This window comes from Halyomorpha halys, unplaced genomic scaffold (assembly GCF_000696795.3).
Source record: "Halyomorpha halys isolate HHAL.00 unplaced genomic scaffold, Hhal_1.1 Scaffold164.1, whole genome shotgun sequence".
Classification (NCBI taxonomy): domain Eukaryota; kingdom Metazoa; phylum Arthropoda; class Insecta; order Hemiptera; family Pentatomidae; genus Halyomorpha; species Halyomorpha halys.
Genome location: NW_027108420.1, coordinates 1,198,112 through 1,220,975, shown reverse-complemented (window position 1 = coordinate 1,220,975; position 22,864 = coordinate 1,198,112). Strand labels below are relative to the sequence as shown.

Sequence of the window (22,864 nt, the reverse complement as noted above, 5' to 3'; positions counted from 1 at the left end):
CTCTCTCCCTCTCTCCCTCTCTCCTTCTCTCCCTCAATTATTTTTTTTTTTTAGACGCAAATTATTTTTTGATTTAGAACTATTCCTAACCGAACTTATATTAAAAATATTTTGACTCATGAAAATACGCTCCATGTTGACAAAGACACGTTTTGAATAAAAGTGAATTTCCCCTGCAGGAGTGTACGATATAACGAGGGGGGAGGAGAGAAACAATGTTACCATGGAGTCAACCAAATTGTTTGGAGAAATTCACGGTTTTCAGGTTTTTCCAAATTTTCTCTGACCAAGCAAAATTTATTAGAACTGATATTTTTGCCTACCCAAACTTAAATCATATACTAATGATCATACAATATTTACTACCACAATTTATGGTAGAATACTTCATTGTGCAGGGTTTCATTGTTGCGTCTCATTTTTTCCATTGTTTCTCCGAATTGGTTCCGAACAGACTCGTAACTTAGTTTGGAAAATATTAATATTTAACAATTTATTTTAAACCGTTTGTTTCTATTTATAATAAATTTGAAGAATTATTTATTTATTCTTCTATAACTTATTTATGTTCACGCATCAGGTGTTTTGAATGCGGAAATTAGTGGCACATAGCCAAACAGTGCCCATCATGTACCGAAGAAGATAAGTGGGTCGGGGCAAACCAATACATAAAACTCTGAGGTCATTAACGCCCATAAAACATTTGGTTAACCTGACTGTAACTCCCCCTCCCTCTCCCCCCGCCGGTATACGAAAAACTCAATTATATACAATGGAAAAAGATATATACAAATAAATACAATACAATGACAATAAACAGTTCTCAAAATACAAAGTATACAAAAGAAAAAAAATACAATTTCAGAGGAATCTATATTTTCACTGATATTTACAATCACAACTTGTTATTAAGTCCCTTAAATAATCAGAAAAAAATAATTTTACAATATTACCCTTCGGAAGGAGGTGAGGGCTCTCCAGTCTGTTACCACAACACCTTTGCAGGAAGCATTAACTGTTCTTGGTGAACAGTTCTATGCTTTCTTGGTTCTTTTAGACTTTCTATGGTGACAACGTTATGCTCTCTAATGGTGACCACTCTGAATAGGCCTTCGTACCTCTGCAGCTCTGAATGATTGTATGCCACGATTGTTCGTTCCATCGCTTCATCCAGCTCTAGCCCCTTTTCCAACTGATACACCCACAGGTGGGCACTGAGAGTGTTTTGGAGCCTTTCAATCCCTCATCGGCTCTTTGGGTGTCGCGGGGTGTGAAGGTGTTACACTACCTCCAAGACTTTCATTTCTTCCCTGACGCTTGCATTGTCAAACTATCTGATGAGATTCTATCTAGTACCCCGTAAAACTGGAACCATGTTCGTAGGGCTCTTGACACTGCTTCTGCCGGCCTCTTTTTTACTGAGTAGGCCATTGTTAAATTGTATCCATTCCACGTAAACGAATCCGCCTGAAGATCACTGAGCGGTACTTATGCAGTGGGCCTCTCTTCCAGTGTCACTAGTGGTGGGTGTCTATCCTATTTTGAACTCAGGCATACGTCACAGCTACCGATGATTTCTTGAATAATGCGCTTCCCACTTACCCCACCAGAAGTATCAACGACGCAATGCCTGTAGGGTTTCGTTCAGTCCTCTCTGGTTGGTCTTTCCCTATGATGTACGAGTGTCACTTCTCTTTGGCGCTCTACCTCATGGATTGTCTCCACCATCATCATATAGCTTATGAACATCCGGTCGACACCAATCTGTTACGTCCGTCAACGCTGCCGAATTTCCCAAATCCGATTCTCCCAAACCACTGCATTGCATATATACATAGATATATATGTACTGAACCAAATAAAGCCTTTTACAGCAGTCCAAGCGAGTCATATCTTATTCCCTTTTCTCTTTTTTTTTCCTTTTTTTCTTTTTATTTTTGCTCTCTCCGATACTTAAATTCATTTACACGCTATTTTTTTTAAACGTTCGGTATCGTTTTGGGAAGTTTCTTATCTATAGAAGTCTTGAATTTATCTATATAAATAAAATTATGATAAAAATTAATCAATCAAGATGTAATAACTCAAAATATATACATTTGTTCGTATAATGTAGATGATACAATATGATAGATCTTGGTAATGATATTTTTGGCAAACTAAAACATCATATAATATAGTCCAAAGTAATTGAATAAAACAATCAAGTAAATCCTTATATACGTAACGATTTTATTATCTTACAATAGACAGCCTGGTAAAGAAAGTATTTATTTGATACTTCAAAACTCATCAACTACCGCTCGGTCAAAATATGATTTGATCAAGGAAAACAAATATCATCGCAGTGCTCCCATATCGTTTCAACTACATTTTCACGTGGGGTTGCTATGCCCCAGAGCTGCTCAATTGGTTTCAGAGCTAATCATGAAAAGATAACTAACTACATCTGTTTACATCGGGACCTGCTCGTGCTATACTTCAGGTATCCCGAGTGTATTTTAAAATTATAATAAATTAGCCAGTTTAAAAGTTAGCCATAAGATCCTCCTTAATAAACTTCAAAACCTTTCCATGTCAAATAGTGTCCTAAAGTGGTTTCTCTCCTTCCTTTCCCATCGTTCCCAAACAGTCGTCATTCCGAATAAACCTCTTTCCTCTCCCCTGCTTCTGTCACAAGGTGTTCCTCAGGGTTCCTTACTTTCACCAACCCTTTTCTCCATTTGATCTTCCTGATTCCATTCACCACGCACAGTACCACCAATACGCAGACGATCTCCAAATCTATCTGTCCTTCCATCCCTCCGAAATGCTTGAGGCCATCCAAAAGATACAGGAAGATATTGACAGCATTAACGCATGGGCGTCTAACAATGATTTGAAGCTGAATGCCAAAAAAACGAAGGCCATTCTTATCGGTTCCAAGCGCCTCCTTCATAACCTCCCTTACTCTCCTCTACTTTTCCTTAACAACCAACCGATTCACTTCTATCCTACAATAAAAAACCTTGGTGTCACTTTTGATCAACACCTCTCTTGGAATAACCATATTTCCCAAATCACACGCAAATCCATAACTGTACTCAAACAATTCCTAAAATTCCGTAATTCCATTCCTCAGAACACTCGTCAGCTCCTAGTATCCTCTCTTGTCTTCCCCCACTTCGACTACGGATCCTTGGTGTACGGAGGGCTATCTGCAGGACTAGAGTTGAGACTGAAGAGACTCATGAATTGTTTTGTAAGATTTATCTTTGGGTTCCCTAGGCACTCTCAAGTCTCCCGCTGGTATTCCGAGTTGAAGTGGCCTCACCTCCACATCTTTGTAATCAAATAAATAGGCAGTTATTGATTAACATTATAAACAGTAGTAAAGCCAATATACCAATGTAATTTCATTCAACTATCTGAAAATTTGTAAATGCTCCCCAGATAAAAATCTCACTATATGAACCTTGTAATTATTCTTAGGGGGCATATGTCCCAGAATAAAGTTATTTTTTCATTCATTCATTTCATTTAAATTAGTGTGGAACATGTGGAAAGGTGGTCTTGAAAATGTGAGACCTTTACTGGTGATTAACAACATGCATATATTTTCTTTGATTTCAAAATGGTTAATTCCGGAGGTGCAGTTTGTGTTAGTGTGTTAACTGAATAATTATTTTGATTATATAAGATGATATCATAATATGAGGTGATCTCATACATTACGACATTGCTTATTGTCTTGGCGTCTTCGCCACCGCGGTGACGTCCTCTAGGTCCTCGTCAAGGTGTGCGATGGGCGAAATGGTGAAAACCATGTGTCTTCACCTGGAGCCAGAAATAAAGCATAGGTCTGTCTCGATCGGTGGCTGCCACCAAGTCCTCGACTCTGGCGTGATGGTAGGGATAGGCCAGGTCCTAGCTTGCATGGTGTATAGACTGGAGCGGCATTGCAGTCGCAGCGTCTTCGGGTGTCCGCGGCAAGGGGGCCATCAGAAAATGTGACCCCCGACCCCGACTTTATAAAAATTCAAAAAAGAACCAGAAAGATTGTGTAAATCCGACAACGTCTTTACTTATTTTGATATTCGAGAAGTGTGTTCTACCCGTAATCTTACAAGTATAATTAAGTAATCTTAGATTTTCTGTCCGGAGCAACTTATTTGTTTTTCATGTTATAAGTACACACACACCAGTAAATATTGCCAACTAAATATTTGTGGTAAATGCCAAAAAGTTCACACAGTACTGATACTTGTAATAATTCTCCAAATTGCACGAGTTATATTAATAAATGCTCAGTATACGAAAGGGGGGGGATTTAAAAAATCGGAGTATAGGATAAAGTGTCCTATCTGTTGAACGCGGGGGTGATGGACACAAATAAAATGTTTTTACTGTTTGAACTACCCCTTACTGTAGTGAGAAGAAAGAAGTTCACAACCAAGCCTTGAGGGCAATATACCGACTGACCGTTACAAACCGGCTTGTGATACAATCGATATATTCACAGTTTGCCACAGAGCAACATGTATACAATAAAAAATGAATTTTTACATCATAGTTTAACATTATCAAATAAATCGTCAAGCGGAAGCAATTATTAAAAGACTAGAAACGGAAAGTGTTAGGATCAGATCTCATGCGGATGTTGTGACGGCATGAACATTTTAGCTAAACTGAAATAACACCAACGTAGATAACAACTAAACATATTTGTATTTTTTATTGCCTTGCAATTTGATTAGTTCAGTACATTTTCCCAGGTAGCTTGGATTCGCTGTTTACCATTTCTGCTTGCTTTGTCTGAATTGTAACAATTTTAAGTAAAACTAAGTTTGCTGATGCAAAACAAAAAATATGTCTAATTGTTTGATACTTTTGTCAACAAAAAAATTAAATAGTAGATTTAGTTTTTTATAGTTCAATGGATTCTATTTTATTAAACCTTTGATTTATATAGTAGTTATAAATACATAAATAGTAATTTACTTAATTAAGTTTTAAGCAGGATTTCAGTTACAAATATTATAAAATCTTTAGAGTACTTTTTTTTTGGAATGCTATTAGTTTTATCCAAAATAATAAGAAAAGTCATGTGAAAAAACATATTTTGTTTTTAAACACTGGTTAAACAGAAAATGATTAAAAGATTAAAAGATAAATGAAATATTTATAAATTGAAAACCGAGCTACTCTAATATATTTGTCTTTTGTGAAAAGAAAGTGAAGTCTGCTATCCCAGTGTGGGCTGCTTTTCCTGGAAATATCCTTGGACTTCAGTCCACAGACCTTTCCCTGCTCCTTGGAGCCCTACAACAATATCACCAACCATATCATTATTTACAAGGTATGAAAAATATATAGAGCTAAACCAAACTTCAACATTTTAATATTCTATTTGCTAGTTTGTTTTTTCTAGTTACCAATTCATTCCAACTGGTTTGGAACAGACAGGATTTATTCCCTAATCACCCTCAAAATTAACCTCAACTGTCTTAATGCTCTCAAATGTGCTAGAGTTTTAATGATAAACTTCTTTTTTTTATTTAATTATTCTGTTTTATTATTAAGTATTAGGATAGGGTCAGGTGGGGTAATTGGGAATGAAATATGTATTTTTCTCCTTCTCATTACCATTGCGACCATGAAAGGTGTATTATCACCTTTTTTTGTGCATGAACTTGTTAATACACATCTCATTCAAGAATCCTACTAGTCAAAAGTAAAACTTGGGTTTTTAAATGGCCTAATTTTTTTGTTAAAATCTCAGGGGTTATTGGGAATGGTCATACCCAGGTCGTAAAAGAATAGTTACACCAAAATTGCCATAGGTACTTGAAATTTACTCAACTACCAACAATTATTGTCAAAGAATGACTCTCACCTGCGAATCATGCAGTCACCAGAAGCTGTTATTAGCAGATACTTCACTTTGAATTTCAGAAATGATTCACTATGTTAACTGATCATATCACAGAGCTGCCAGCTGAAAACCTGAAAAGGTGGGAACATATTCTATCACTTCATAGTAACACTGACTTACAAATGCCATCTCATTTTGGTTCAACAAACTACCATGTGAGCGATAATGATGCTTGTTCCCCATTACCCCACCTGACCCTATATCTCAATCAAGGGTAATAAATAACAATGGTGGACATTCAATGTAAAGTATATTAGATAGTTTTGTGAAGAGTTCCACCTTTTAATGGCTTTCTTTCATTAATATTTTTCCATCAACGTTTCGGCACTCTTTTCCCATCTTCAGAATGGATAATCTGAGATCACTCAACCATTTTATAAAATAAACATCTTTGTTTGAGCGTTCATATTGCTGTTTAATACATAATATTTGTTTTTTTTGTTTTTTTTAATAGTTGTTTTGATAATTTTTACTCAAAGTTTCATAATTTGTTTTAAACTAAAATATTTTATAATGCACACTACTTTAAGTATTTTATTTTCTCTATCACACTGGACTGTTGTGGATCAGAGAAGGACAAACATTATGTGTTGCAATAATGGACGCTCCAAGCAAATAGACCCAAACAAAGGAAAGTCAAGCTGTCCCATGGTCTGAATCAGTATTGCCAATAGCATTATTATTAATTAAGTAATAATAGCATAATTAAGCAAGAAGAAAAAACAAATAATAAAATATGTAAGAAAATCTAGTCATGAAACATTACTAATATGTACAAAATTATTAAAAATGAACTGTTGGAAAAAGTGGGAAATAAAACATATATGTAACTAATGAAATATTAGAATAAAAGAAATAAAATATAAAGTAATACAAGACAAAAGGAGTAATTAGTAAATATGACAATAAAATCATATTTACTAATTACCCCTTTTCACTTGTATTATATTTATATTTTCTTTTTTTCATTCTAGTATTTTACTGACAAATTACATTAGTTACATATATTCTGTTTCTCATTTTTTTTCATAACTCTAATTTTAAATAATCATTAAATTAAAATATTCATATTTATTTATTTATTTTTGGATTATATAACTTTATATTTTTTCATACATATTTTATTATTTATTCTTTTCTCTTGCTTAATTGTATTATTATTACTTTTTTCATACAGCCTTTATCTTCTTATAATACTTAGATTATACATTTCTTTCAATACTATTTGAAACCATCATATTGGTTGTTTTTTGTTTTTCCATTTTCTAATCATTATGTAATTCCTCTTATTCGTTTTGGTTTTCATCATGTTTTTTGTTCTTTACCCTGATGAAGGCCTGAAATTCTGTCCAAAACTTTGGTGCTATTTAATAAATTTTAACTTATTGGTGTTCTTCATTGACTGCACCTACAATCATCTTCTCCTCATATACATTATCCACGGTCAACAACCAAAACTCATCATTATGAAAACACAAAAAGCATTTATTCGATTAAATTATATATTTGACCACAATTTATTGGCTTAGTTAAAAAATATGTATATTACAGATCAAGTGGGCCCTACAACATACACTTACAAGACAGTTACTGGTCCTTGAGAGGTAGCAATTTCAACCCACATCGGGAAGTGACAGTGGTTATGACTCATGGATTCTCAGCCAGTGGAGAAGAGGAATGGCTTTCAGAAATGGTTGTAGCTTATTTGAAAAATGTGAGCACTAGAAGATTACTAATATTACTATAAAATAATTATGCAGATTAAAATATATTGTTCATTCTAAATATGTCTAAACCATCACAACAATCCCTTTTTTTGCTATCTTCTTCACTTAAAGATAATCCTGCCACAATCTAGATACCAGTTTGTACTGAGGAGTTTCTTTCAAAGTATAAGAAAGAAAAATGTATGATCATATTTTTTATGATAACCTGAAATACAAACTAATAAAGTTTGTCCCTCCATAAATGAAATAATTGAATTTTACATGTGATTGATTCTACAGTATAGTAAAATAATAGGACCTGTAATAAAAAAAAAAATTAAAACGGTTCCTTGACTTATGAGGTCAATATAACTTGGAAGTTTTGGAAAAAATGGTTTATTTTAATTTAATCAAAAAGAGAAATGTGTATTCCTTATTATTTTAAAATATAGTAAAAGTTAAAAAATATTTATCAAAATTTGAATAACTATGCATATTACAATATTTATTTATATTTTCAGAAAGATGCCAACGCATTTATATTAGACTGGGGAAAGGGTGCAACTACAATTAACTACCTACAAGTTGCTTCTAATACAAGAGTCGTTGGTGCAGTACTTGCTAGGTTTTAACTTACATTTGATATCTGTTTACTTTAAAGAAATATTAATATAGTTAAAATAATTATATTTGATCTAGTTATTCATTTCAGGTTCCTAAGGTACCTCATAAATAGAGGACTTAGGACAGAGAAAATTCATCTAATAGGACACAGCTTAGGTTCCCACATAATGTCTTATTGCGCTAAAGACATTGCTGAAATATCAAAAGTCAAGAGGATTACAGGTAATTAAATTTTCCTATAATTATTTTAATTTTATTCTTAAAACCACAAAAAAAGTGAAATTGAATAGACAATATAACAATGGGTGAAATAGAGAAAAATATTACAAATTTCTCTTTTTATATTCTGTCATTAAAGTAGATATGTCCTCAATTAAATCTTTTTCCATGTCCTATTGGTTTGTTAAAAATCACCAACATTGTATCAAGAAGACATTCATAAATGCACTGTAGGTATATGAGGCATATTGATAATTATGTCAATGACTTACCAAGACATGAGGTATAATGATGGATAGATTTTTTCTGTCGAGCAACATGAATTCCAGAAAATGCAACTATCTGAAATTTGTATTTTGTCCAGCTAAGCTGGAGGACTAGTCCATGTCGTGTATTATTATGGCTTTTTAGATTTTAACATGAAATTAAATTAATTTTTCTTTAAATGTTCTTAAATAAAATAAAACTTTGCTTGAGCAAAACAAAATAAAATTTTACAGGGCTTGATCCAGCACAACCAGGGTTCCAAGGAACTCCCGCCACGGTTAGACTGGATCCAAGTGATGCAGAAGAAGTAGATGTTATACACACAGATGCCAGACTGTTTATACCCTTTTTTGGTTTCGGAATGCTCACACCTGTCGGTACAGTACTTAAAAAAAAATTATAATAGTAATCTTTCTTTATATTTAAATATTTTCCTAATTGAATATATTCCTTTTCATACTCATTAAAACTCTTTCTAAAGCATATTTACCCCTAATTAGTTCTGTTATAATTTTAAACCTTACCATTTTATTATTTATTAAAATGTTTTTATTTTTAATTGAGAATAATTATCAAAGGTACCGTTGATTTCTATATGAACGGAGGTTCTTCTCAGCCTGGGTGTCTAGAAGTACCTAAGCCGAACATAACTAGTAATGTAGACCTAGTAAAGTATCCTGTTGAAGGTAATACAGCTTAGTGTTAATAATTTGTAACAAAAACCAATTCACAAGTTCCTATTTATTACATATTTTTTTAATTTAAGTTATTACTGACTGGGTTAGCTGTTCACATGGAAGGTCTCATGAATACTTCATTGCTGCCTTAACTGAAACAGATTGTTCCTTTGTTGGAAGGAAAGTATTGAAAGCTCAGACACATTTAAAGTTAGTAAAATATTATTATCATTTTTATATTCTTCTTCTACCTATGAGTGTCTTAGTAAACTACAAGTTAAGGAATTCACATTTGTATAGTCACAGTACTACCAACAAAAATGCTTTCTACTTATATGTATGTATGCTTATGTACAAGTTATAAAAAATGAGCATCAATTTATTTTTTTAAATTGAAATTGAAATTAATTTATGATATATTATACCAAAATAAATAAATATTAAAATTATAATTCATTGATGTCTTCTGCTTAGCTGATATTACTAGGTTTATTTTCTCTTCTTGATATTTTACAAGTTTTGGTTGTTACTTGAGAACTTGGTAATTTTTCAACTGTGGTATTTCTAATTTTAGATGTAACATTAAAACTTCCCAATGAACAGTCCCATCATTTGCTGATAGGAGGCACTAAACAAGCCTTTATTACAACCTTTATACCTGTCATTCCGGCCTTCTGACCTATTACCAGCCACAGAGAAACTTCAAGAAAATTTGGATGGGATTTGTGAATGGGCGAGAGCTAAAAAGTTGAAGCTAAATGCGAAGAAGATGAAGGCAATCTTAATAGGCTCCAATCATCTCCTTAAAACTGTTCCTACATGATCATCAAATTTTACCCTACCATCAAAAACCTGGGAATAACCTTTGATCAAACATTTTCCTGGAAAAACCATGTATCCAATATCTCCTGCCATACCTTTTCCACTTTAAAACGTCTAAATTACCTCTGCCACCTATTTCCATTTGAAACCCGTAGGCTCCTAGTCACTTCTCCAATATTTCCCCACTTTGACTATTATTGTGCGGTATATGGGGGTGTCTCTGGGAATCTTGAGGTGAAATTAAAATGATTGATAAATTACTGTGTACGATTCATCTTCGGAATCCCAAGGGACGCCTCAGTTTCCCGTTTTTATGCTGATTTGAAGTGGCTTCATCCTTCCCACCGTCGTAAGTATTTCCTGGCATCCTTCATCTTCCAAGTCATCAAATCCCGCCGTCCTTCATACATCTCTGAGCTCCTTCAATTTAAATCCTCTATTCGTTCCTGCAATACGTGTTACCAGACTTCAGATTTATACACAAGGGCCCACTGAACTGCTGCTTTCGATAGATCGTTCATTATCGGATCCTCATCCCTATGGAACTCCATCTCTTCCAACATCCATCGCTCCAATACCCGCCCTACCTTTAAATCCCGCCTGTTCAATCATTTCTTATCCATTCAGACCCCATAAAATTGTAAGTCAATATAATTGTAAATATGTATATGAACTATTATGTCATTCCTATTTATTTTTACATCATTTCCTTTTTTTTTTAATTGTCCAACTGATTTAGGTGAGAAAGTAACTTATAATTATTTTTTATAATGACTATTTATATTTCTTTGTATTTTTGTTTAAATATCTCTGAGGCTCCTCAGCCCTCACCTATTGATTTCTCTATATTATTCTAAAGGGACTCGTCCCAGAATAAATAAAGTATTATTATTATATGTAAATAATTTAAGATGATGAGGTGTTAATTAAGTAAACATGGTTGGCTTTGGTTCTCCAATTAATTACATTACTAATATGTTTAGGCTCTCACATTACCTTCAGTCAATATTCTGAAATAAAGTCCTATATATAGGCAGTACAGATATGTTTATTAGATTATATTAAGTTAATTACTTTTATACAATTTATATTGCATTCTATTTAAGACCTTATATCAGTGTTATGTAAAAAAGGACAAATCCAGCATTTTTCAGATTGTAGTATTTTATACTTTACCTGGTCTGGAAAGTTGTTTTAGAATGTAGAATGAAAAACCAACAATATGTTTATAGTTTGAGATTCAGGTATGTTCCTGATTGTGTTTCTCCCAGTTAAAGTAATTAGTATCGATGACTATTTCGGTAAAAAAAAAAATAATAATAATAAAAAAATGTGATACTATATTTTTTGAATTTTCCATTTTACAGAACACTGAAATTATATCAAAAAAATTTGTTAGTAATTCACATAATTAGACTATTTACAGGGTTTTCTTCAAATATTATAAGATGGTGTAAGAGCTGAAAGACAATACAAATATAACCAATTGGTGAACCAATCAGCTTTCTTTAGTTTTAGATTTAGACCTTTCAGACATTCAACCATCTGGAAAATTTTAAAGTCATATTTTTCCCTTAATTTCTTGTTACAAATACTGTTTTTAAAAATATCTCCTGAATAATATATAGTACTTATGTAGATAATGTATGCTGTTCTAGATACACCATTCTAGGAACTGTGATTTGGTCAGATCCTATTGTAAAAGATTTGAACCACTGCACCCTAGAAACATGTAATCTTGTGGGCTTAAATACATTTTTAATTCCAGCTAGAGGAGTTTTTACAGTGACAACAACTGGTACCCCTCCTTACTGCGGTAAATTTCAGCTGATAATTATTTATAAATTTGAGTGATTATATAATTGTCATACAGCTGATAGGGAGGATTGGAAAGGCATTGTTCAAGATGCCAAGGTCCTAAAATGGGCTTAGAACCACCATAAAAAAGTAAAAAAAACTAATGATAATATTAATGATAAAGTGACTACCCAATAAAATAAATTACATTCCTAGCAAGCTGCAATTCTGGACCATATTATTTTTGTCAGTAATCATTTATTTTTTCAGTTTAAATTATTTTTCCTTCAGTTTATATAATTTTGCTAATGTAATATGTTATACTAATTCAATGTTATATTATTTATAATCATGAGAGAAAGTTGATCGTGGATAACTTATATGAGGAGAAGATGGTTGGGGTGTGTGGTCAAAATAAAACACAAACAAGTTGAAGTAACTTATCTAATCATGCCACCATTTCGACCAGAATTTCTAGCCTTCTTCAGGGCTAAGAACAGAACAAGATAACAACCAATGAATACAGAAAATAAAATATAAACAAAAAAAAAAATAAATAAAACATTACACGAACCTGTTAAGCTTGAAATCTTACCGCCAAGTGGCTTCTGCGCCGCGTATGGCCAGACTCCAAATTAAAAAATACTTTAGAAAGATGACAAAGTGTTATATTATTATTGTTTTAAGTGTTATATTATTTAAATTTCTTTTTTAAAAATTAAAAATGATTGTATCATTAAATAACTGTTAGGATATATTGTTTGATAACTTTAAAGCACTGTTTAATTGTAATTATATCATTCAGTTAATTACAAGAAAAAAATTAATCATCAGTAACATAATAATAAAAATAACATATATCATAATATTTTTATGATTGCAACTTGTAGGGGACAACAAGGATTAGCAAACTTTAATCTTGCAAATCTCCTACAATGGGCTGGTTATAATTCAACAGCAAAATAAATAATAATAATTAATATGCATGCATTTTGAATAAAGATAAAAAATGTAATCTGAAGAACAATAAAAATAGATACAAATAAATATTTTTTCTGAAAAAAAAAATATATGTATATTTATAAAAATATATACCCTAGCAATGCCCACAATCACTTTGTATTCCCTCGACATACTCCCTACCACATGAACCAGCAAAGTCTCTCTACTAAATCCCCACCTGTACCTTGAGGATTGTAGCCAGGAAGCCCATTCTCCCCTTGGTCTCCTCGACATCTACTCTCTCTCTTATTTTCTTATGATCTGGTTATACCGCACAAGGAGAACCCTGGCAAACTGCCCGCTAGATTGTCAAGGTTTTCTCACCTCTCTTATGATTCGAAGGATGTCTTCCTCCCTTGTCCATCTCTCGCCTCCGAAAGCTTTCTTGAGTCTATCCTTGACTATGGACCATGATTTTTCTTGATCTGCCAGAATTTGGTTTAGAATACTCTTCTTTATCCTCTTTACCAAAGCCGCCTACAATGAGACCGCATCTCCTTTGTTTAGTAGGTCTTCCGCAGCCTTAACTTCAATTCTTGCTAGGAGTCGATCGCCTCCTTTCAGAAAATGGTTCAACTCACCAATTTCTCCAGTAAACATTTCTAAATCTGAAATTGCATTCCTTAGGTTCTGTGATGTTGCTGTGAGAATTTTCATCCATTCTATAGTATTCGCATGCGCTGCACCAAATGTCATCTTTAAATGCTTATTTGACATGACGAAGAACAGCAAATAAGAAAGCAAAAAAAAAATGTATATATATTTTTTTTAATTTAAAAAATAACTTTCAACCTTATGCACTTGTTCCTGGGTTTCTGCACCACTTAACTATCGGTGAGAGCAAAATTGCTGGGGTTCTCCATGCCCAGTATAACCAGATCATGGAGAAAATAAGAGAGATGTCGAGGAGGCCAAGGGTAGAATGGGTTTCCTGGCTACAATTCTCAAGGTACAGGGGGGGATTTAGTAGAGAGACTTTGCCGGTTCATGTGGTAGGGAGTATGGCAAGGGAATACGAAGTGATTGTGGGCTTTGCTAGGGTATATATTTTTATAAATATACATATATTTTTTTTTTCAGAAAAAATATTTATTTGCATGTATTTTTGTTTTTCAGATTACATTTTTTTATCTTTATTCAAAATGTATGCATATTAACAATAAATTAATTATTATTATTAATTAGTTGTTGAATTATAACCAGTCCACTGTAGGAGATTTCCAAGAGTAAAATTTGCTAAGCCCTGTTGACCTCTACAAGTTTTAATCATAAAAAAATTATGATATATGTTATTTTTATTTTTATGTTGCTGATGATTAATTTTTTTCATTGTAATTAACTGAATGATATAATTGCGATTTAACTCAGAGTTTTGAAATTAACTAGTTCAGATAAACATCTACTGTCTACATTAACTTCATTAAAACATTAGGTCAAAAATAAAATATTAACGATTAAAATAAAAGGATAATACAATAACTTTCTATATTGAATTTGATTACATTCAAGTTTTTTTTTTCAGATGAGACAGCAAGAAGAAGTACAAACTTGATTGATCGTCTGACATCACGCTTCTCCAAATTCATATCCAGGACATTTAGGAGATTTATTGACAGCATATTAGGAATATAAGTAAATTATAAAAATATCAAGGACCTGATTAATTCATTTTTGTACACCTTACCTTTTAATTTATGCAAATTTGAAAAATATTTATTTGGTTTTATATGTCTGATCAAAATTTGATTTGATTCAAATCATTGAGGTGTAAAACAAAAACTAATGTACTTGAAAACAAAATCATTCAGATGTCAACTCTTGCTTGAGGCTAAGGTGCCTGAGTGTTATGTGGGAATTGGTGCAGCATTTGCTCAGCAAATGGGCTCGTATTTAAGTTTTTCTGCCATGTTTGTGACATAGGAACCATAATTCTGTCGCCTGTCCATATGCTTCAAGGGGCTATATACAAACAAAAAAATAATAACAATGTAATGTATAAAATTAGTAATATAAAATAAAGAAGCTCCCTTGGAGATTTGAAGAAATTTGTTGAAACTTTGATCAAAAACCCCAATAAAATTGGAAGGCTATCTGCCACATTACTTCAAAACATAAACAGAAACATCCTTAATAGTATGTAAGAAGTTATCTTTTTTATTTATATTTTATTCACATTATTTTTTTCCCACATTTTCTCTAACTCATTTACATGTCCAATTGTAATGACTAAAAATAATTGATTTATTTTTTAAACTTACATTGATGTACAACCTCAATCTACTAGATCTATATAATGCAAAAACTTTTAAGTAATAAAATCATTAGGTGAGGTGTATACTAACAAAAACTTTTATCCTTTTTAGAGTTTTCTGTCATTATCCTTGTGGAGTTATTCTTTTTTGTTAGTATACTTCTCATGATTGTGTTATTAGTATAATTAAATTTCCTATTTCACAATCACGTGGTATTTGTTCAACAATTTATTTACAACAAAGTAACTTGTGGGACGCCCAATTATCTACCTGACATTTTCGAGAGCAATACCAAACTTTATGACACTTTGAACACCGCTTTAAAGCCTTTGCGAAACACACAGCACAGGTATTTAGGTTATCAGCTAGATCCACTAATCCATCCATTCCATTTGCAAATCCTTTGACAATACTCAATAAATTATTGTGGTGTGGATAGAACAATAAATGAACTCTTTTCTCAGCAATTTCCTTCCATTTATCTTGATATTCCAGCAATAATTCTTCTTTATATCCAGAGTTAATCTCGAGAATAAAAGGATTCTTTACAACTTCTTTGGTTTGTGTAATACTCAATCTATGAAGCCACAGTTTCAATTCAGCCAAGGGACTAAGCTGATCAACAACATTATCATGAAGAAGACGTACAAGTTTAGAAAGTACTTCTTTCCTATGGTTAGTATAGGTATAAACAGTATCTACAGTCGAATTCATAAGTAATTCTCTCAACAATAACCAAGTTTGACATTCGACTTTGCTAAGCATAGGATCACTTGGTAGCCATTCTTTCCATTTGTTATCGACAAATTTGTACACCTTTTCTCCATCCTTAACACTCCAAACATCTTTATCTAGTAAATAAGCTATAATCACAGGTAGATCATGAGTGGTGTATAACGTTGATGCTGCAGTCAGGTGCAATTTTTCTAAATTTTCTACAATATAACGTAATATGCTCAAGCTTGAAATACTGACAGTACAATTCATAAGAATGACATTATTATTAATTACCTTTAATGTATCACTATCATGAAAGGCATTTTCGCTGACTTGATATGCTGCTTTGGTGTCAAGCACTATCAGTTGAGAAATGCAATATTCAATCAAATCTATCGAAGCGTCATTTAAATCCCAAAAGAGTTCCTCATAGAACAATACACCCTCTAATATACCCGCAATTAGTTGTTCACTGTATAAGATAATGTATGTAGGTATAACTTGCTCCGGTTTTGGAGTAAATTTACACATTTCAGGTAAAATTTTAATTCTCCAAACTGCTAGTGTCACCAATTCTTTAACAAAAACTTCAATGTTACCACTGGCGACCAGAGCTGACTTCACCCTTTCTTCGCAAGGAGGAGATTCTGCTTCCAAAACACTAATCTGGTACAATTTACATAGTTTATCTTTATCTTTGAACCAATCTACTGTACCGACTTCATCTAATTTTGAAACTTTAAAATTTTGAATTATGTAATCGATTTCAGGTGTAGTGAGAATGTCAGAAGCCATTTTGACTATAAAGCTTGTCCACTGAACCAATAGGCAATAGAAAAGAATATAAGGTCAATAACAACAAATAAACAAGTCAGGTACCATGGAAACAGGTCCAATCATCCACTAATTACTACATATGGAAACAAATTTTCAGCAATATTCTAATTTTATTTTATTCTATCCTTTATTACTATTCCTTTAACAAAATACTTAAGAAGTTGTTTGAAAATTTTAAAATGTACCCTAATTGAAGTACAGTACAATAATAATACTTCATTATAATTTTACTTTAATTATTACTTAAAAAATAATAGAAACACTGTAAAATGTCATATTTCAAATAACTAATTCATTCTTTTTTTTTGTTCTAGAAACAAAAACTATAAAAGGTTATATTGGGCCTCAAAACTAGTATTTATTAATCTAAGATTTAATTATATATATAAACAAAGTAAAAGAATGAAAAAACAAATGGAAATAAATCAGGTAATAGTAAACTTATTAAACACAAAATCTAAAATCAAATTAGATAGAATATTACCATAAAAGAACAAAAACTATCCAAAGAAATCAAATAATTGCTAGAATGCAAGGTAAAGATCCCAATCACAAAATCTTGAGTCTCTAAAATTATCGGCAAACAACTTACTACTCGACCTTTAGCCAATGACAGAAAATTGCAATTATCACATATACAAAGACAAAATGCTGCACATCTTACATCGACATCAGCCAGACAGCTCATCACTCCATGACAACTGAACAAATAATTTACATGGTATATTTTAATGTTTTTATTTAATTAAATGGTATCATTTACTATCTCTCACTGCCTCAGCTGAGAGCTGATGAGATGAGCCATATTTTTGCATACTCTCCAGCACTAGGGTCACTTTTATTGATATGTCTCACTGTGAGAGTAACTGTTCATAGCTATTAACACACTGAAAATAATAACTCTAGCCGGGTGGGTGGTTTTTGGTTGAATAAAAGTAGTCCTAATCTTCTACACTAGAATATGTGGTCTAACGACTGACGACTGGTTTTACTACCATCAGTTTGCAATTCTCAATATAGTTCAAGTACATTTACTAATTACTTAAAATCTTCTAATGAATCAGTATAAATGAGTCAGCCAAATAATAGCATATAATTACTTTTTATTATCTACTATATGATATTAGTAATTTTCGAATTTTTGTTTCAGTTAAGATCATAGTCACAAAGGATATAAAGAATCTAGTTGGCTGTCACCCATCTCTCTGTTGAATAATGATATACTCATTAAAAGTATTTGTTTTATGTAGTATTATTATTCGTATTTGTTTTATATGGTATTAAGTATTTTAAATACATATTCCTTTCAAATAAATTTTAATCCCAAACCATTTTGTTTGAATATAATATTTAGGCCATTAATTTTTTACCAAATATGTTAAACACTCTAAAAACTTTTTGAAAATTTGTATATTAAATTAAATCTTAAGAAAGTATTTTTCAAAATATCTTTTAATCTTTAATCTCATTTTTTTTTAAAATTTATGTTAAAACTATATGTTGGACAGAGGAATTAGAGGGGGGAAGAAGACTGCATTTTACGAACAGTGGTACTATAGAAATGTCTGGAGATATCTTGTGAATACGTGAAGTTTAAAAATAAAGAATACAAAAAAGAACTTAAAGTGACCTTTATTTTTACTGTGCGCTAACGTTTCAATTTAAATTGCAAGAAAAGAAAATATTATGAAAAAAATTATGGAAATCTAAAATACTTATGTAATCTGGCCCAAATCATTCATGAAATTACGATGTCACAATCTAATATCAACAGTGCTCAAGGAAAATTTTGACCCCCATCCTCGAGTGAGAATTGGATTAACCCTACTCTTTTTCAAAAATCCTGACCATGGGCCCACATAAAACCAGGTTAGAGGAAAGTTAAAAACAAGAAAATTCTCAGAAATTAAAAGGCCCTTGGAAATTTCTGATAAAAAAAGCCATAACTGACAAAAAGTGCATTTTACAGAGGAACTTTAATAAGTCACAAGTTCGCTAGAAAATGAAGGGTGGTCACCATTTTGGTACAGGATCACATTTGCATGAATTTTACCAATTCTAGGCCTAATCTTATTCATGAGACATTAAATATCGTGTTCTGAAAATCTGGAAGACCTCTTCTTCTTCCATCTAATTGTTTTTTTATAGGGCAGATTGATGAACTTTACAACTGTTTCAGTATTGCCGAATATTACAAGAGCTGAGAAATGTTAGGTTATACATTGAATTCAAGACTGGTGAAGTTACATTTAAATAGATTGATCGAGTTAATGGACCATAGTGACACTAAGGAGAGAGAGGAAAGCATTTTGACTAAGACAGAGGTAGGTATGGCTCAGCCTCACGAATTATTCTCAAACCCCTCAATATCCAGGAATGGTGAGGCCATATTGCCGGGACATATATAAATATTTCATCAATGTATTACTATTATACATTATAGTAATATTAACCATAACACTATTGTAGCCACAAACTGCAATAAAATATAACATTATGTAATGCAATACTTAATTCGACTTAATTACCTTCTACCATCAAATTAGAATACCTTTCCGCTATTGAGAAAATGATAATGGTTGGATTTCTAATTAACAACAACAATCCTAATAGTTTCTATTTTAAAAACAAAATTTATTTATATATTCTCTTTTACGTTTAAAACAAATATTTTAATTTCCTCTACAAATTTAATGTATATACTTCAATTTAACTGACATATTCATAGGCAAAATAAATTAAAAAACAACCAAGGTAATATCAAGAAGGTGTCATTTTATAGTAAATATTAAACATAAAAATATAAATCAATTACATACCTATATCTTCAAGTAGATAATTTATTTTTAAGAAAATAAATACAGTAAAGAAATGTTATTTAACACAAGAAATAAATAAACTAAAATTGATTTCAAAAATGTTAACAAATATGTCTTTGATTTAAGGAATTTCATCACAAAAATCTTTAGCACTTAGTGTTTTTTGTTACTTATAACTTTTAAATTTTTTTAAAAGTAATATATACAGCTGATTCGAACAATTCAAATTTACAAGGAGTTTTTGTAACCAATTCACCTTTTCATTTTCTTAACTCATTTATTTAATACGGTAACATAAATAATTGTGTTTTTTGTACTTTAGTGTACTTACCTTACTGTAAATTAAAAAAAAAAGTTCATTTTCCTCCTCAAAAAAGTAAGTGAGCGTATTATTGGAAATTTAAATATTGTCACCTAATATAATCAGAACAAATTTTTTTCTGAACTTCATAAATTAGTAATTATAAGAAAGATAAAACATTTATTCTTATAATGATTATAAACGTTTTATAAATAAAAATTTTAAAAAATAGTTTAATTTTTTTTATACCCCCTCTCATGTCAGGCTTGGTATCTGAAAATATATTTTCTGATTCTAATATTTGAATAGACAGACGCCTGCGATTCAAATTATTCAACTAACCATCATAACTGTTAATACAATTACTGTATTTACATATTACATCACATAGGATTAGTTAATATTTAATAACATATATGCTCTCTTGTTATATACAATTTAAATCCTATAAGGTTGATATATAAACCACTGGTTTTTGCAAATAAAATTAAAAAATATAAAAATCACAAATTAAATACGCTAGCAAAGTTTTTGGTTATTGTCCTCCGTTATCACCGTTGGTGACTATCTCATCATCACTATAATGCACGCTCTCTTGTTTCGCTTTTTTGATAATTGAATGTTCATCACTATTCTCACTTGACGTCCTTTTTCTCTGTCCTTCTACATTGTTGTTCACAACACTATCGGGATCTAAGTCTTTAGTCCTTTGTAAATCGTCCATAACGTGGTCTGTAGTAGAGTCAATCGAATCAGAGGACCGATTCCATTTGTTGTGGGATAGAGGTAAACCATTTACTTGGCCAACAGGTGATTTGATCACTTCTGTCCTTCTTAAAAGTGAATTTTCATGTTCCAGTGAGCTCAAAGTTTCTTTAGCCTTCTTCAGCTCTTGCTGGAGATAGTAGATCGTACTCTGCATACCTTCCACATCTTCGTCAAGATCTTGCAAAAGTTCGTCCAATTCTGAAAATAAAATAAAGTGCAGTTCATTTTTAAATATTAACCTAATTTTTCTTAAGACTTTAATTTAAAAAACTAAAAGCAAAAAACTGATTTTCATCAGATTTGTATCAACATTCGTATTATCCTGTTTATTGTTAATTACACTTACACACCCATTTATGAATTATTTTTATTTATTTTAGAAATAATGGGTTCATAATACATTTTTGAACAACAGTTTATTTTTGAACTTGTTATCCTGATTGACATAACTTAAATATTAATTGAAGAGTAGTCAAAACCAAAGGTCTGGAACAAGTACTATACATAAACAATAAAATACTTAAGTATAAAAGCACAAGATACCAGCCTCAACAAAACTCTCTAGTCATCAACCACAAATAAATTACTGATTTAAAACTAAAATAAAAAATTGTCTACCAAAAAATAATATTGATGCATAAATTATTAAGTAAAAAAATGATCTTAATGACTAATTCATCAGAACATAATGGTACATAAATAAACATAAGAATCGTCAAATCTATCTAGAACACTTCCATGGTGCTCTGTTACATAAATCATACATACTATTATATACTATACATAAACTGATCAAGCGATTTATGAACTTCAAAAAAATTTTGAACAAGAAAGTTACTAAAGAAATATTATTTCACAAATAATAGCAACTTGGATTGTACAACAGTTTTCAAGACCATAAGTTCAACAAGCTGACTAGATCCACACAGAAACAAAGGTGCATCAAAGACAACTAAGGGCAAATGCACCGATCCTATCAGCACTGTAACAGGTGGAATCTGTTTCACACAGTAGCACTTCCTCAGATACAAATAATCTACTTCATTAGTTGCAAAAAGTGGTAAGAAAATAAATAAATAAAAAATTAATGGAGATCCTATGATCAATTTTTACCAATATACTTATGGCATTAAATATTTGATGTGTTAGATGAATTTTGAATTTAATTTTAAATAGTTAAATAGTAAAAAAGAAACTATAACAATTCCATCAACAGATCAGAGTAAATTTCCTAATTTATAAAATTTCAAAGTAAATAGAGGGTACTAACAGGTATTTTCATAGTTTGGTTTTCAGAAGTGAACACATTTCCATGTAGTAGTAGTAGATAGAAATGGTCTAAGAGAAACAGACTAATACAAATATTGTATGACAGCACTCCACTTAAGTTGCTACAAGATTGCATTGACAAGATAAATAATAATTACAAATGAAAATAAATTAAATTCCCCAAATAATAATGAACAAAAATGAATAAGCAATAACCAATAAAATAATTTTTAATTATGAGAGATAGTTAGCCGTGGATGACTTGTACGAGGAGAAGATGGTTGGGGGTGCGGTCAAAATGAAACACAAATAAGTTAATGTAACTTATTTAATTGTGCCAGGCTAGAATTTCTAGCCTTCATTAGGGCTAAGAACAGAACAAGATAACAACCAATGAATACAGAAAATAAAAAAGAAGAAAGAAAATATAAACAGAATTGCATGAAGTGAATAATTTTACAGAATGGAATTAATAAAATGAAGTGATGAGAGAAGTGGAAAATAAAATGTATACATAGGTAATTGAACAAGTAGGTAAAATGACATAATTAAGGAAATAAAATAAAAATGAAATTATATAATGCAAAGAAGTATGAATATATTAGTTTTAATTTAATAATTTAAAAATTGAAATATGGAAAGAAAAATAAAGTTGAGAGAAACAAAATCTAAGTAACCATAATAATAATTATGATTGATAAAGAGGCAAAATATAAGTAAAGTTTAAAAAAAGAAATGAATAAAAAAAACAAAAACAATAATAATATAAGGTGAACATAACTAATAACGTGGGTAAGAAAAATGAGAAAAGAAGGGGTTGTAAAATAAAGATAGGGAAAAAATAAGATAATAAAATGAACCTGTTAGCTTATT

The 22,864-nt window shown here is 31.3% G+C and overlaps 3 protein-coding genes and 1 long non-coding RNA gene across 6 annotated transcripts in view; 2 read left to right on the top strand and 2 right to left on the bottom strand.

The window, feature by feature from the left end:
• LOC106678849 (pancreatic triacylglycerol lipase) overlaps positions 1-15,067 on the top strand; it is a 25,047-nt gene extending 9,980 nt beyond the window's left edge. For both annotated transcript variants that reach the window (XM_067046745.1, XM_014417639.2), the window contains 9 exons: positions 5,212-5,338; positions 7,466-7,628; positions 8,142-8,245; positions 8,333-8,466; positions 8,964-9,107; positions 9,309-9,416; positions 9,497-9,617; positions 11,888-12,045; positions 14,551-15,067. In XM_067046745.1, coding sequence (XP_066902846.1) covers positions 5,212-5,338; positions 7,466-7,628; positions 8,142-8,245; positions 8,333-8,466; positions 8,964-9,107; positions 9,309-9,416; positions 9,497-9,617; positions 11,888-12,045; positions 14,551-14,660 — 1,169 coding nt within the window. In that variant the 3' untranslated portion in view covers positions 14,661-15,067. The remainder of the gene's footprint in view (positions 1-5,211; positions 5,339-7,465; positions 7,629-8,141; positions 8,246-8,332; positions 8,467-8,963; positions 9,108-9,308; positions 9,417-9,496; positions 9,618-11,887; positions 12,046-14,550) is intronic.
• Positions 15,068-15,159: 92 nt separating this feature from the next.
• Zmynd10 (zinc finger MYND-type containing 10) lies at positions 15,160-16,893 on the bottom strand. Its single transcript, XM_014417609.2, has one exon. It carries the CDS (start codon positions 16,790-16,792, stop codon positions 15,509-15,511), a length of 1,284 nt encoding a protein of 427 aa, XP_014273095.1. The 5' UTR covers positions 16,793-16,893; the 3' UTR covers positions 15,160-15,508.
• Positions 16,894-16,971: 78 nt separating this feature from the next.
• LOC136795609 (uncharacterized) lies at positions 16,972-18,144 on the top strand. Its single transcript, XR_010843238.1, has 3 exons — positions 16,972-17,029; positions 17,149-17,263; positions 17,985-18,144. It is a non-coding gene; the product is annotated as an uncharacterized lncRNA (long non-coding RNA).
• A 1,300-nt stretch (positions 18,145-19,444) lies between these two features.
• Positions 19,445-22,864, bottom strand: part of fl(2)d (female lethal d) — an 18,732-nt gene continuing 15,312 nt past the window's right edge. For both annotated transcript variants that reach the window (XM_014417660.2, XM_024361897.2), the window contains exon 6: positions 19,445-20,920. In XM_014417660.2, the coding sequence (XP_014273146.1) occupies positions 20,490-20,920 (431 nt within the window). In that variant the 3' untranslated portion in view covers positions 19,445-20,489. The remainder of the gene's footprint in view (positions 20,921-22,864) is intronic.

What these genes read in the sequence shown, in the direction of transcription:
- Zmynd10 (XM_014417609.2), bottom strand. Translation starts at nt 16,792, where the DNA reads ATGGCTTCTGACATTCTCACTACACCTGAAATCGATTACATAATTCAA.